Source organism: Canis lupus, chromosome 10, assembly GCF_048164855.1.
Source record: "Canis lupus baileyi chromosome 10, mCanLup2.hap1, whole genome shotgun sequence".
NCBI lineage: Eukaryota > Metazoa > Chordata > Mammalia > Carnivora > Canidae > Canis > Canis lupus.
Window position 1 is genome coordinate 55,118,995 of NC_132847.1, and position 16,013 is coordinate 55,135,007.

General features: G+C 51.3%; 1 protein-coding gene across 6 annotated transcripts in view; it reads right to left on the bottom strand.

Annotated features, from left to right (window-relative positions):
• Nucleotides 1–16,013, bottom strand: part of PAX5 (paired box 5) — a 195,644-nt gene that overhangs the window by 125,831 nt on the left and 53,800 nt on the right. For all 6 annotated transcript variants that reach the window (XM_072841961.1, XM_072841964.1, XM_072841963.1 and 3 more), the window contains exon 6: nucleotides 4,578–4,753. In XM_072841961.1, coding sequence (XP_072698062.1) covers nucleotides 4,578–4,753 — 176 coding nt within the window. The remainder of the gene's footprint in view (nucleotides 1–4,577; nucleotides 4,754–16,013) is intronic.

Below are 16,013 nucleotides of genomic sequence, written 5' to 3' on the forward strand. Positions count from 1 at the left end.
TTTTTTCCCCACAATCCCAGCTCTTTTTCTGGCTCAGGTAGGTGTTCAGACCATCCCTGATGACTAAGCTCAATTATGCTCAAAAACACAGACCAACCCCTTTCCAGGAGTAGGACACACACAGGAACAGGCAATGCCTGGCCCAGGCCCACCGGGCTGGAGAGATGCCACCATTCAGAGGGCAAAGCAGCAGAGGCAAGCGGGAGGCATTTCTGGTGGCTTTCTCTTTCAGACAAGGGACAAGCCTTCTCCCGGTTTAACCCCTCATGACCTTTGAACTTCCCGGGAGGTCAGTAGCACATCCCCTTCCCCAGCTGTCTTTCTGTCTCCGGCCCGATGGGAGGGAGGGCGCTGGGCCGGTTCCATTTTGCGCCCGTATTGATCTGTTGGCAGCAATGGGCTGGATAATTAGCCAGGAATTAGGGTTTCTATTACAGCCAGGAGGCTGCTCCAGCTGATTTATCACCTGAATAATTTACTGTGATTGAAAGGAAATTAAAATGAACTCCATTTGACAACTGTGAGCTTTTATGGGCTTTAGTGAAGGCTCAAAAGCCAGATTAATAGCCTGGTGTTGGTTAATAGTCTGCCGAGAGTAAATACGGCAGGCTGTGCTCGCCTGGGCCTTCCTGCCGCCGGAGGGACGGAGGGACGGGCTCCCGCGAGCAGCACCGGGCCACAGCGTCACAGCGAGTTTTGCTGAAACAGATTCCACGGTTCGCAACACGCACCCTACCCTACCAGCACTTGTTTCCTTTCTTGTCTTTTTTCCCCCCTCTTTCTCCTTCAGGGTGATTTTTAGGCTTTCCACGTGTAGGGAAAACAGAATTGCTTTTTCAATAACCACTTTGAAAAGGAACTGTTTCATTGCTCCAGGAGTGTGGATGCGTGACACCCGGGGCCAAGGGTGTCCTCGGTTTCCTTGGAAAAGCGAGGAGCCTGACCTACCCACGCAGGGCAGATGTTGGTGGGAAGAGCGGCAAGGTGGGGGGTAGGCGTGACTGGCAGGACCCCAGCCTGGTCTCGAAGGGGAATGTTCCTCCCACGAGTGGCTGGGCCGGGCACTTTAGGAGGATGTGACCACCCAAGCCCAAGGCAAGACTCTGAGGATTCTGGAATAACACACTCCGGCTGCAGGAGGCCAGTTCTGAGAACCGGCCAGTTGGAAAATGCTCCTGGAATCTTTCGGGAACAAGGAGGCCCAGGCGACCATCTAGCACAAGATGATGAGGACAAAAGACCCTGAAGTCAAACTCCAGCTCTGCGGCCTCCACAAGTCCTGGAAGCTCCCTGGGCTGAAAATGGGGTGAACCGTCTGGGGGAAGGAATGTTCCAGTCTGTGAAATGGGGCTCACCGATCTTACCCACGCTGGTTAGTGGGCCTTTAGACGAGGAGCCAGAGGAGAGGATGGAGGTGAAAGCCCTCTGGAAACAGTCCTGGGCCGTGCAGAGGGGGAAGACCACTGTCGGGGAGCTGCTGCCGCGCTATCGTGGTCGTCGGCAAAGTCCCAATTACTGCCGCCACAGGCGTGGAAACTGAGTCATCCGCCCAACAGGGCAGAGCCGGGGTTCGGGGTCCGAGTCAAACTCCCTCAACCCCGAGGCCAGTGAAAGCTCTTTCTTCCCCGCAGGCTGTTCGCTGAAAGCGACAGCAGGGCCCCACGGAGGCCCGGGTCTGCTCACAGAGGAGAGGAGCACCCCGGGCCCCGCCGCGCGTGGGCTCCGGGGCTCACAGGCCAGGCGGGCGGCGGCCTGAGGGGCTCAAGGAGCCCGTGCCCTTGGCGTGCAGCCTGCCCGGGCGGTGGCCCCCGGCTGCGGCCGTCAGCGCCAGTGACTGGGAACCGGAGCGAGGGTGCGTCATTCATAGTCCACTGCCCGCGTGGGAGCCCGGCGGCCCGCGGCCTCACCTTCCATCTCTCCTCATTAGGGCGCATCACGGGGAGGTGAAGCAGATTAACCAGAGAGCACGGAGTCAGTCATTACCGGGCCTCGGAGCCCCCGCGCAGGCCCGCGGCGCGCCCGCCTTCTGAAGGACACCGCGGCCCTCCCGGCGTAGGCAAGTCCGGCCCCACCTCTACGGGAGCCTACCAGACCTGTCCCCCAGGCTGCACCTCTATAACATCCCCCCCATGCTGCCAACTGAGGGGACCCCCGCCCCATTCATCAGGGCCCACAGAACCTTCTCCCTTGCCTTGCAGGTTCTAATCCACGTCCTACTGCTCCTGAGAGACTGGGCAGACGGAGCCGGTGCCTGCCTCATCCCTCCTCTCCCTGGGTGCCTGGCGCTGGGCCAGCCTCATAGCCCGCGTGCAAGAAACAGGTTGGATGAATGAGCAGCGAATGTCTGAGCAAGTGAGTAAATACACAGATGGACTCCTCCCAGTGAAGCGCTATGGTCTCTGCCCAGATTTCCTGGGCATTCCAAGTTAAATGAAATACGATACAGCCCCGAGTATCACGTGAAACACAGAGGGGAACACGGTCTCTAACACTGAATGTCTGCATTAAGTGAACAGGAGCTTAATACAGGCACTGGAGGCTTCATGTGGCGGAGGCCAGGAATGCAGAGGCCCGAGCCCTCACTCTTGACCAATCACTTGCTGGGTGACCTCGGACAAATCCTCTCCCCTTGTGGGGCTCTACAACATGAGGGGTTGGAAGCTTGCCTCTGCAGTCTCTGCTAGCTCTAAAGACACGTGACCTGGTCAATGGTCAGAAGGTACATTTTCTCCCTGATTCTGGAGGAAAAGGTAGGCCTTATCCAAGGAAGTTTCCTTTTCTTTCTCTTCCTGTGTCAGATGGAATGTGGCTTCAGCCATCTCTCAGAAGGGCTGTAAGCAGTGGGAGAGGCTGTTTGTGATGGAAACAGACTTCCTGAAAACTCAAGATCTTGAGCGTGTGAGATCCACTCAGTCCAGCACATAGTACCACCTCATTCCCAGAGATTTCACTTGTAGAAGAAAGACCAAAGCCTTAGAGTCTACAAGGCCTGGCCTATCTCCCCAATATCACTGTGCCCCCTCCCCTCGCCCCTGTGCCCTGATGCTCAGCCACACTGGCTCTCTTGGCTCCCTTTCCATTCCTCACTCTTGCCGTGCCCTCTCTTACCTCAAGGCCCTTGCACCTGCTATTCCCTGTGCCAGGCACATTCCCCCCACCCCTAGTCCCTTCTCCTGGTTCTGCCCTATACCTCAGGGCTCAGCATAAATGCAGTTCCCTCTGGAGGCCACAGTGGCTCAGCCTCTACATTATTCTTTCAGAGACCCTCAGACATCCCTGCCTCAGCACCTAGCACATGTGTAATCCCTGACCTTTTGGGTTATTCTTAATTATGTGGCTCATTCACATTCCTGTAGGCTCCCTGAGGGCAGGTGCAAGCCTGTCTTGTTCACTGAAGCACCTAGTACCTGGCTTCATACTTTGCACATAGGTGATACTCCTCAGTGTTTGTTAAGTGAATACACAACTTGCTGTGTGTGTGGTTTTAGGCAAGCCTTTCTGGGCTTCGCTTTCTTCATCTGAAAACACAGTGGCTAGATGGTCCATGAAAGCCCTCATGGGAACTGCTCAGATGGCCAGACTGTCATAGGATGGTGGCCCTTGAGGCTTTGTTCACTCCTCACTACTCAACATCCCCTCTGGCATCTTTCCTCTCCGTGGGAGCCTGTGCAGCCAGCCTACCTGGTTCTGAACAGCTCTATGGGAAAAAGACAGAAGTGCCATCTAGTTAGCAAGTAGAGGAAGCTCAGCGAGGCCAGTCCTCACACCAGTACCAGTAGCTACCTCTCTCTGACTTGCCCACCAGATGGGAGCACTCTGCGGGCAGGAACCACAGGTGAGCTGCCTGTGCCTCCCAGGTAACCAACCCAGACTGGGCATCAGAAAATAGCCTCCTGAGCTGAATCTGGTCCTTTAGGGACCGTATCCAAGGACTCAGGAGCCTCTCCCTGGGCAGAGCCTTCCTGGTCCCACAGCCAAGGCAGTGACTGCTTCCCTGTCAGGGTTAGCAAGAGGACATCCTCCTACTTCTTTCCCTCTCTTGCAAATGACCCAGCTGGAAGTTTGTCCAGTGCGACACTTCTTCATTTCCAGACTCTTGGATTCAGTCTCTAAAAGCATGCCAGGGTGACCCGACAAGTGAACTGACAATGGGGTACACACTAGCACCATCGTCATGTGGTTTTCCATCTCCACCCTGACTGACAGGATAATGACCCAAGACCACCTCGAGTGGCCCAGGAGATCATCACACCACCCCTGTGCAAAGAGCCTGGGGAAAGGACACCATTCAGCAACAGCAGAGCAGCCAGACATGTCATGTCGCTGCCCCCACCCCCCACCCCCCAGGCTGGCCGGAGGGACGGAGGCACCAAGGCAAGAAGTTGCCAGAAACCTCAGACAAGTCCTCCTGACCCCGTGGGATGCTGCAACTGTCCAAGTCTAGCCGAGAACAACGAGAAGCCCATCTCTGAGTAGAACCTGGCGTCCTCACCCACACCCCGCCAAACGCTTTTGGGAGGGCAACCCAAGCCTGCGTCTGGCTGGAGGTATGGCAGGTAGTGAGTGGTGGGACATACCTGCTCGGGCTTGATGGGCTCTGTGGTGGTGAAGATGTCCGAGTAGTGCTGCCTCTCAAACACGCGGTCCAGCACCTCCAGCTGCTGCTGCGTGAACAGGTCTCCCCGCATCTGCTTCCGGAGGAAATCTCTGCCTGGCAGGGAGTGACCGTTTGGCACTGGAGATTCCTGAATACCTTTGATGAGCAGGAGACAGGAAGGGGGAGTGCAGGTTACAGAGCTGCTGCAGAAAGGCATGCCAGACAGTGAGACTAGGAAGAGGGGCTGCGAAACCCCCGAGCCCAGCTCCTTCCTGGACAGGAGAAGAAACAGAGCCAGCCTCCCAGGGCACATGTCAGGCACCATGCCAAGCCCTTTTTACATACATCACCTCATCTGAAATTCAGTCACCCACGGTAGAAAACATTTCCCCATTTTGCTGATGTGAACATTGAGGCCTGAGAGATCAAGTAATTTGCCTGAGGATTGGAGCTCAGGTTGACTGGGACTCACTTCTAAAGATTTATTTATTTGAGAGAGAGAGTAAGGGGAGGCAAAAGGAAAGGGAGAAGCAGACTCCCTGCTCAGCGCAGGGCCTGATGCAGGGCTGAATCCCAGGACCCCAAGATCATGACCCGGGCTGACATCAAGAGTTGGATGCTCAACCGATGGAGCCACCCAGGTGCCCCTGGAGTGGCAGCCTCAATGACCAGGTGCCACTGCCTCTTCTGCACTGAAGCTCCCCCACCCCTTTGAAGGTACAGAGCTGATGGCCTCACCCAGGACATTTGCCACCACATCACGTGACCAGTCAGTAAAGCTCCATGCCAGGACGGCTGTAGGGAAACAGCCTTCATACAATTCTGGTGGAAGCCCACTGGTCACACACCCGTGATAGACAATTTGACACAATCCATCAAAATCACAATGCATATTTCCTTTGATAAAGCAGTTGCACTTCTAGAAATGTATTTTACTACTACACTCACACATATGGAAGTGATGTATGTACAAGGTTCTAGTAGCAAAAGACTGGAAACAACGCCAGAATTTATTTGTAGGTGCTGGCTCCATAAGTTATGGTGTGCTCGCACGGTGGACTACTGGGCGGCTGCATAAAGGAATGAGGACTCCCACTGTGAACCGAGGTGGAAAGATCTTCGGGATACACTGTCATGTGAAAAATAAACCAGGTACAGCACAGCATGTATAACATATAACTGTGTAAAAAAAACAAAAGGAAGAAAATAAGACTTTATGTGCATTTTGTATATATATCTCCAAAGGAACTCTGGAAGGCACCATGAGAAACATCGAGAGCACTTATCCCTCCTTTCCCAGAGGCAGGAACTGAGGGGGGAGAGGTGAAGGGAGGGGCACTCCTCATCACGTGCTTTTTGTTTGCTTTGGTTTTACTGCAGAATTTTAAATGTACTGTCTACTCAAAAACATGCATTACCAAGAAAGTACAGGATTAAATTTTCTATGTGTTCTGTATTGCTAGCTCTTCACACTGTAACAGGCTCTGGTGATGATGCTTACATTTTAAAGAAAATATTATGAGTTACCCATAAAAAAAGAAAATGGGATGAAATATCTTTTTGTGAGCTGTGAGCTTGAACCATTCAAAATGAAAGACAGCAAGGAGGGTAAAAAGTTTCCAGCAAGGAAATGGCCTGAAAGGCCCTCATCCCCCAGGGCCCCCTAGGACCCAGCTGCTCATGCAGGTCTGACCACAGACACTGCTGGAACCCAGGCCCAGAGGCAAGGCCTCTGCCTTTGCATGGGGAAGCCCCAGGGGAGACCAGCATGCATCAAATCTCTTGATGGCAGGTGCCTTCACACAGGCCTTGCCCGATTCTCTGCTACATCCCACCTGCCAGCACATACTGGCTACACCTCATCCATCATGTCATGTGAGGAAGGAGACCACACCAAGAGCCGGAAGCAGTGAGATGCTGTGCCAGAGATGCTGCCAAAAGCGGGTGTTTCCCCAACTGTCCTATCTGGGGGAAAGTGCAATGCAGGGTCTAACATTTCAGCAAAGACACCAGCTGTGGGTGTTCACATGCATAATGGCCTTCCAGAGCCCAACATGGAGGCTGACAGCTCAGAGCACCCCAGTATCTCTATGGGAAGGGCCTTCATAGGCAGCTCATAAAGCAACTTGAGCAAACAGATCCCACCTCCCTTTTGACCCAAGAGGACACCACAGGCTAGGCTACAGCCTGAATGACCAGATAACCCAACATGTGGGCCATTATGGAAGCTGGTCTCTCTGGCCAATGTCTCCCAGGCTAGAATTTGGGCCCCTCTTCTGGCCACTTGTGACACAAGTCTTCCACAAGAAGACATCATCCTCAGAGTCCCCTTTTCCATCATGGTCTATCCCCATGGAGACCATTCCTACAAGGACATTGAGAGCAGCAGAATGTGGGAGCTCACAGCCCTGTCTATGCTCCCCTCACTGGTTGGCATCTGCCAAATGGCCCTATTATCAAAGGTATACACACACACACACACACACACACACACACAGGAGGATGCTCATCTTGTTCCTCCTCAGCTATTGCTCTGGCCTGTCATCTTGGCTCCAGTCCCTCCTGCTGAAGTATGACCTTGCCCTGGGTCCCCAATGTTCCCATCAAGTTTCTCCACCACACCTCACTTATACTTCCCAGCCACATCCTGCCAGCCAGGCCCCAAACTCCTAAGGAAGGATCCTATCAGCTGGTCCCTGATGACAAAGGGACCACCAAGGCCTCACTCTGCCTTCAGTTGGGTAATGGCCACTCTTTCCCTCCCACTCGGCCTGCTCCATCAGATATGCTGGCCAGGCGGTCCTCCCACAGATGTCCTCAGGCTCATTCCTTCTCCCATGGGTTTCACAGGCTGGGCTCTTTGACAGCTCAGAATTCTAGAAGGGCAGAGCTCCACCTCTACTAAGGAAGCTAAGGTTGGCTCCACTAAGGGCTCTCCTGAGGGTAAAGTCACCATCTGGTCACTGAGTATGGCCCAGCACAGAGTAAAGGCTCAGCATACGTGGCCAACTCATGTGTATGCACCGGGGGTCCCTGGAAGCCTAGCTCCCTAGCAGACACAGGCAGCCCTGCAGGGACCCGAGCCATGTTCTAGGAAGAAGACTTGCTGCATCCTGCTCCGGCTTTCTGAAAGTCAACCACAGCACCCACGGGCCAAGTCTGTGAGAGGGTCCAGGCTGTCTTGGTGACCTGGACACTCGTAGTGGAGGACAGAGAGCTGGGAAGAACCACCTCTCCAGGAGTGTGCCCTGACCTATTATCCCTCCTACTCCTCCTTGCCCCTCCAGCACCCCCACTTGCTTTCTCTACCGGGGTGGGAGGTGAGGTAAGCCTACCTCGTCACTTTGCGCAGATGCCTGACATTGCTCATTTCCTTAGGAGGCTGGGACACTTCTACACATATAATCACCCATTTAACAAATATTGATGAAGTGTTTACTTTGCACCAGGGGATGTTTTTTTTTTTTAATTTTTTTTTAAATTTATTTATGATAGGCACACAGTGAGAGAGAGAGAGGCAGAGACACAGGCAGAGGGAGAAGCAGGCTCCATGCACCGGGAGCCTGACGTGGGATTCGATCCCGGATCTCCAGGATCGCGCCCTGGGCCAAAGGCAGGCGCTAAACCGCTGCGCCACCCAGGGATCCTGCACCAGGGGATGTTTAGAAAAAAAAAACAAAAAAGGATACAGCAATGACTACGACAGGCCCCTCTCTCCAAACTAGAAAGGGCAATACACAGACATATGGCTACAAACTGTGATTGTGGCCAAGTTGAAAAAGTGTCTAGAAACATATGCAAAGGACTCTGGATGATGGAGAAGGGGTGTAACCACACGGGGAGGAGTCAAGGAAGTCTTCCAAGGAGAAGTCATGCTTGAAAAGTAGAGACAAGGGGTCAGGAGGACACAGAGGATGGGGGTGGAGAGGGCATGCCAGGCAGAGGAGGCTGCCCACAAAGGCTTAGACATGAGAAGGTGATGAAAGACATGGTGAGGGCAAGAGACCCCAGGGGGCTGTGGAGAGGCTGTGGGGAGATGGCCAGGCAGCCCCAGAACCCATGGAAAGCCATGGGGAGGATCTGAGTCCCGCTAGGGTAGCAGTGCGGGGGGCCCCAGGAGGGGCTGGGAAACAGTCACTCTCCACCCTGAACTGCTAGTTCCTTTACATCAGGCTGTGTTTTCGAAGCCCCGCACCCAAGCCTCATCCTTTGGAAAGACTAAGGGATTTCAGCAACATGAAATCCACACTGTGGGCATCTGAATGCAATGCATGGGGTCAGGCTGTCACCCACAGGCCAGCCGCCGTGCTGCTAGGGAAGGTGAATCATTCCCCGTTGCCGTGTGCACTGCTGCCAGGACAGACAGCCTGTGAGCATGCAGGCCTCCTCCTCCAGGATGCCTTCCTTTCTGCTCTGGCTGCTTCATCTCCTACTCCCCGGGCTCTCACCGCTTTCTCCTTTTTCTTAGAGTCAAACCCACTGGGCCCTTCACTCTGACACTGCACTATTAACTACCTCAGGAGGAAGCCACCATTAATCCATCTCGGTCTCCTCCACGGGGAGTATTTGTGGAATAAATGAACAAGTCAGTAATACCTGTGACAACCACCTTCATTCTGCAGGTCTGGTCTGCAAAGATGGAGCATCCCTCCATCTGACCTCATTCATTCAATCATTCATTCTTCTCTTAACCAACCTCAGTGAGCACATGCTACTGCTGGCCTATGGCGATGGGCAAGAGCTGGCCTGGCCCTGCCCTCATGCACTTCTGTTCAGTGGAGGAGGCAACTGTTAATTGAAAAATAATCAGACCAGAAAAGGCACACATGCCAACCAAGATAAATACTCTGACAAAAAGATGCATAATTCTTAGGCCAGGGACACAGATGACCTACCTCTGGGTGCCACACCTAGTGGGTATATAGCGAGTATGAGCCAAACCAACCAAGTATATGCTCAGAGACAGCTGAATCCCCAAAAACCATCCCTGGCACAAGGGCAGGTCTGAACCTCTAAGTCTCCAGTGGAAGTCGTAGCCTTTCTCATCTGTGCTGCAAAGATGCTGTCTGACTTCACTGGGGAATGTGGTCTTGGAGACAAGCTACAGAAACACTCGGATCCATTTCATTCCAGGGAGAAAAATCTGGACTCACAATGTGAATAGTATGCTTAAATATATGGACAGACATGGGCAAAAGTACAAAGGTATACAAGGGGCATGGTATCTTTAAATCTTTTTTTCTACTCCAAATCAAATAATATGTAATAGACCCAGTGCTGGGCTTAGTCAACCATGGCTCGTAGAATTAACATTCTGGAAGCTAGCTTCAGGGGAGCAAGGGGCAGGAAGCCCCGTCTCGGGGAGCAAAGAAATGCTGGCTTTAAATTTCAGGTTAAACCAATGTTATTCACAACCCGGCTTTGAAGCTAAAAGCTTTACACAATCGGGTCTGGTCACGCAAAGGGGGAGGAAGCAAAATAGCCTCAGATTCCCATCTGTCAAGAGAAAGCTGTCTCTTGTGTGTCTTAAAAGATCATAAACCCATTGCGTTTTCTTCAGAGCACAGCAGATTCAGGGGGTTTGCATTTTTCTTGAAGGGTTCTGGTTTGTTTCTTTAAAAATCATCATGTACTTTATGTCTGCAGATGCTCGCTGGGAGGAAAAAAAATAAAAACAAACAGGAATCTCCATAATCCCTTCTGTTATGATGACCTTTGGGATGTAACACTGCAACCCTAGCCAAAGGCCCGGGAGTCCCAGGAAAGGAGGCTGGAGCCCCTGGGTCTGTCTTCAGCTTTTTCCAGGTGCCATTTCTCTACAGAACCCAGCCAATGCTAGAGCCCTTATGGAACTTTCCATCCTCCCAGGTGCTCCTCTACATGGCAGGGCAGCGGCAGGACCCAGTGGGAAAAGGGTTGAGAGCCAGTAGACCTGGGTTCTAGCCCCAGTTCTGCCCTTACTTGCTGTGTGAGCCCTCTCTGGGCGTCAGAGGCCCTATCAACCAACCTAAGGAGGCTGAGTCCGTCATTTCTAATCATTTTCTCCTCCAAAATCCACCTAGATTTTGTCTATGAAATAGTATTACATGAACGTTAATTTATTTTCCCATTTTGGTTGTTTTGTGCAGTCTTTGTAGGGCACCCCCCAAACACACTGCAATATCTGTTCCACCCCTAAACAACTGCCTGAGCCTACATAGGGGATCCCATTCTCTTTGCCAATACTTGGTTTAGGAACAGACATGTGGGTAGCCGCAGGCTGTTAAGGGCTTCTGGGAGGAAGTCAGAGAGGAAGAAATCTTTCTTCTTCACTAGGATATATTTCCCCTTAATCTTTTTGACTTTGTGAGAATAAGTCCCAGATTCCATTCCTGCTTTGTGCACTACAGTGCCCCCCACCCTTTCCCGAGGGTCTGAGGTCTTCTCCTGATCTGGCCTGCAGGGTTCCACGGTCGTGACACCCAGCCAGTTTGCCACCTCTTACCCCAGCACTCTGGCAGCCACCCATGCTCCCAGGCCTGCCTCCCTCAGTGCAGACGGAGCAGAGCCAGGTCTTGGTAGGTCAGGCTCAGGGAGGTTGAGTAACTGAGGTCACTCAGCTGGGATTTATGCCTAGGCCTCATACCTACAGTGTTCTTTCCACTCCCCTTTACCCTTCAAGTCAGCCACTAAAACTAACATGCTCCCGTTTCCTCATCTGTAAACTAGGATAGTGGTCTGCAGGACGGTCTCTGGGGCTCTTGTAAGGGTTAATGAGATAATCCCCATAACATGCTTAGCACAGTGCCTGGCACAAAGTTAGTGTCCAAACTATGTGAACAGCTCTCACCATCACTTTCACTATGAAAACCCTTCCAAGTGGGCAGCCTGGGTGGCTCAGCGGTTTAGCGCCACCTTCAGTCGGGGCATGATCCTGGAGACCAGGGATCGAGTCCCGCGTCGGGCTCCCTGCATGGAGCCTGCTTCTCTCTCTGCCTGTGTCTCTGCCTCTCTCTCTCTCTGTGTCTCTCATGAATAAATAAATAAAATTTTTTTAAAAAATTAAAAATTAAAAAAAAAAGAAAACCCTTCCAAGGCTTCCTCAAGATAAAGCCCAAGCCTTCCCGGCCTCCATGATATGTCCCTGCAGTCAGACTCACCCCCCAGTCACCCCATGACACCATCCCAGCGGCCTACTTACTCCTCCTTCCTCATCCCTCTGCTGGCTCACCTTCACCCCTGCCCATCAAGACTCAACCTAAAAACCACCTCCTCTCTGAAGCAGCCTCTAAGTCCAAAGGCTGAAAGAACTGCCCTTTCTTCTGGGTCTCCTCAGCAAGCTGCGTGGGCCACCACAATGGGCTGGATTTTACTCCTCACAACTCATCCTGTGAGGTCAGCCCCCCTCCCCCCATTTTACAGCTGAGGAACCTGGCAAAGATAAGAAGTAACTTGTTCAAGGCCACAGCAAACACCTGCACGCCTCCTAACATGTCTTAGAGCAAAGCTAGGCCCTGTGGTGGATGTGGCACAGCCACCAGGGAAGCCTGGGCACCCTAAATGTGGGCAGGTCCAGGGTCAAATCCTCACTCTGTCTCTTACAAGCTATGATATTTGAGAAACTTCTTTAATCTCTTTAATCCTTGATTTTGTCATCTGTAAAATAGGACAATCAGGAGACCCGGGCTTGACAAAAGAACAGAAGGGGAATACAGGTAAAATATTTGGCATAGTACCTGGCACATAGCAAGTGCTCGAAAAACATTAGCCGTTTCTAGGATTGTTCTTTCCTTCCTTCCCTGGGAACAGTATGAGCCCTCCGAGGGCAGAGCCCACGTCAGACTCACCTCAAGCAAAGGAGATGCTAATCAAGGTTTGTTGACTGAATACGTAACCTAGATAAGACTTGAGGGCTGCAGGCCCAAATGGTTTGGGGGAACTTGCAGCAGGATGGGTCTCTGGCATCAGCAGAGAATTCAGGAGAAAACCTTCGGGGTGACCTCCATGACATCAGTGATCCCGGAGGAGGAAAGAGCGAAACGACCAAGGCCTTCTGTTCTACCTACTTCTAAGAAGGACTGGAGGCAGTCCATAAAAGTTTAAATGAGAGCATAATCAACTGCTAAAATTCAGTTGAGCTCTAAGCTTCCCAGTGACACACACCGAAAGGAGAATGCAGTACATTGTCAACTGCTCAGAGTCCAACAACAGTGACGAAATGCCATTCATTCTTCTACTCTGCATGGGGATGTCCGGATGCTCAGAGTGACCCAGACATGACTAACACCAGGGAAGGGGCCCTGCAGGAGGAGCCATCCAAGCCAGACCCCAGAGACAGAGACAAGGCATGGCGATAAAGGGGAGAGGACTCGGCACAGACAAGATTCAGCCGGCAACATTTCTACTCTGAGCCATCTACTACGAGCATCTACCATGAGCCAGGCCCTGTGCCAGGCAACAGGGTGGCAGGGCCAGAAACGTCCCGTGGCAGCCCAGAACCAAAATCAATGTTCTGGGTGACTGTATAAATCCCATCTTAAACTGGGACCACGGGCTGCGAAAAATCAAAGTAGCGTGGAGGAAACGCCACAGGAACTACCATTATTCACCCATTAGTCTCACTCACTCTTTCTTCTCAGAGAAGGAACACGCAAAATTGTAAAATTGCCAAATACGTTCAGGTTCGACCAGAGTGAATCTGATTGTGCCGTGTGTTACCCGATGAGTCACAGGCTGTCAGTGAGGGAGAGGCCCCAAAGGACTGAAGATTCCATGCTCCAGGATGGCAAAGGGATTTGTCCCGGGCCACAAGGCAGGGCCAAAGCAAGCTGAGCCTGGAAACGCACGAGGCCCCCCGAGGCCCACTCCAAGCCTCATGGATCCATGCATTCCTGAGCAACAGGCACCAAACCCCTGCTGGCTATCCGGCCCTGTGAGGGTCACCTGAACCTGCCCTGAGTGGAGGACGTAGAGAAGTGAATCATTCCAATGTGGTAAGTAAGGTAAGTGCTGGGAGCCTAAGAAGTGGAGGCAGGCCCAGGAGCTGGACGGTGGTGGCCAGCTCTTATACAGAGCTTAGTCTGTGCCAGACACTATTCCAAGCACCTTATCTACTTGATGCTCGTAACAGTCCAATAATGTCAGGTCCGTTACTGCCCCTCCCATTTTACAGATGAGGAACTGAGGCACAGGGAGCTAAAGTAACTTGCCCATGGTCACACAGCTAAGAGACTGAAGAGCTAGAACCCAAACCCCAGCAGTCTGACTGGAGTCTGTTCCTAACCTTATACTAAATCACCCCATTTCATCCAGGCTGGGGGCGGGGGTGATCCAAAAAGGCCACCTGGAAGAAATGAAGCCCAAGACTTAAGAATGAGTAGGAAGGAGTTAGCCAAAGAAAAGGGCAGGGAGAGGATGTAAGTGCATTCCAACTAGAGGGAACAGCACCTGCAAAGGCCCAGAGGCACAGGAAAATGCTTTGCTTGGAGAATGGCTATAATTCAGGAGGGCTGGAATGCAGGAACTGGGGAAGGGGGAGAGAGCAGAGTAGCGAGGCTCTTTCCCATCTGTCTAGCTTCTCAGCATTTCTATCCATATCCAGAGCCTAATATACGCTCTGACGTACACATAGGGTCAATACATAACGGAAGCTCTCATGGCATTGGTATGAAGAGATGGGATTTCTTTGTGATGAACTGAATCACGATGACCTCCAAGAATAGGCAATACCTTGGGCATTGCCTCGGCACAAATCTGTTCTCTCTAATCCATACTGTCCAAGTCCATTACCTTGTACAGTAGTACCTAATTACTCCACCTTACAGAGAGATATGCACGCTAATTAGGAGGGATGTTAAATCAACCACCATAGTGAAAATATTCCGGAGCAAATGAAATATTACTGGGAGCAAAAGGGTGATTTGTTTCTATGAGTCGTGCTTTTAAATGAGATCAAAGAATGCTGAAGGCATCATTTTAATTATACCTAGAAGGACTCCTTGTGCATGCACCCCCTTTTTTGGCTTTCACACACACAGCAGTCTGTCCCCCATCCTCCACGGCACAGAAATAAATAAATAAATAAATAAGAGAGTTTAAAAATCATATTTACACTGATATCTTTGCATTACCCCCATTTGGGTTTTTAAATTACTGTCTTTATTTTTTCCAAGGACAATATAACTAAAAAGAAGGTTCATATTTTGAAGTGTATCATTCTGATCATTGCACAAATGTTTTCAGGAGAAATCACTATATTTCTCCAAGATGGGTATGGGTTTTGTCATAGATCAAAGTGAGAGGGAGGAAAAAAAGATAAATCATCAGAGATCCAAAAATACTTTTCATTTGGAGGAGATATCAGGCCATTTCGATGGGGCTGATGGAGTCCCTGTTCTGTCTCCATTACCCGAGGCAGGCAGCCCCAGCCAGGAGCCAACTACTGAGATTATATTCCCCATAAGATGGTCCCCGATATATATATATATATATATGATCTTCAACCTCTATTGATTGACCAATTTCACAAGCAAAGACTGGTGAAATGAAGCTGAAATGAACATCATGCTTTAACTCATTGAACCTATCAGGCCTGAGTTAATCTCACTGTCCACTGTCTCTGATAGAATTCAATTGATCAATCATGTTTCGGTGATAGTACCATTTCACTGGCTTATTGCTTCTTCATTTCAGAGCTTGACCTGTTAGATATACTCGGACTGGCTCGACTCCTCTTGGATACACAGAGATCGGCCTCTGTCCGCCAATGTGTGTCATCTCCTGTCTCAGCTGAAAAGAACTCGAGAGGCTTTTGTGTCTATCTGTGGTGTGTTTTTCCATCAACGGTGGACTTAAGATGGCACGGAACCGAGCAAGCACAACCCCTAAGAGAGCTCTGCACTCTGCACAGAGGCACCATCATTCTCTTTTACGTAGCTAAGTCAACTTGGTTGGACTCTGTACTCAGTAGGGGCATCTTCTTGCATTAGACTGGCAAATGTGTGTGCCCATACAGGGTAAGGCATAGCCAAAAATGGTAACGACAACTGCCACTCAAGTGTCTACTCACACTCGCCTTCCACGTTCATCAGTTTGTCTGATTCTTACAATGACCTAAGGGCAAGAGATGATCATTCCCATTTTATGGGTGAGGAAATGGGCTCAGAGAGGGGGAGGTGGTTTGCCCAAGTCACACAGCAGAGTTACCAGGGCAGGTGAGATTAAGAGGCCCTAGTGTCTCAGCTCCTGGGTGCCTCTGCCAACCTCCAGGCAATTCCAGAATTGCCAAGCCATGCTGGACACACCACTATCCTCGACTACTTGGATGAAGGAAACATCCTCAAATTTTGGTTCAGAGAATTTTAGAGCTTGGGGTGGATTCTAAGACTGCCTGTGGCTTCATGTACAGCTTAGAAACTGAGGCCCAGAGGGCAGTAAA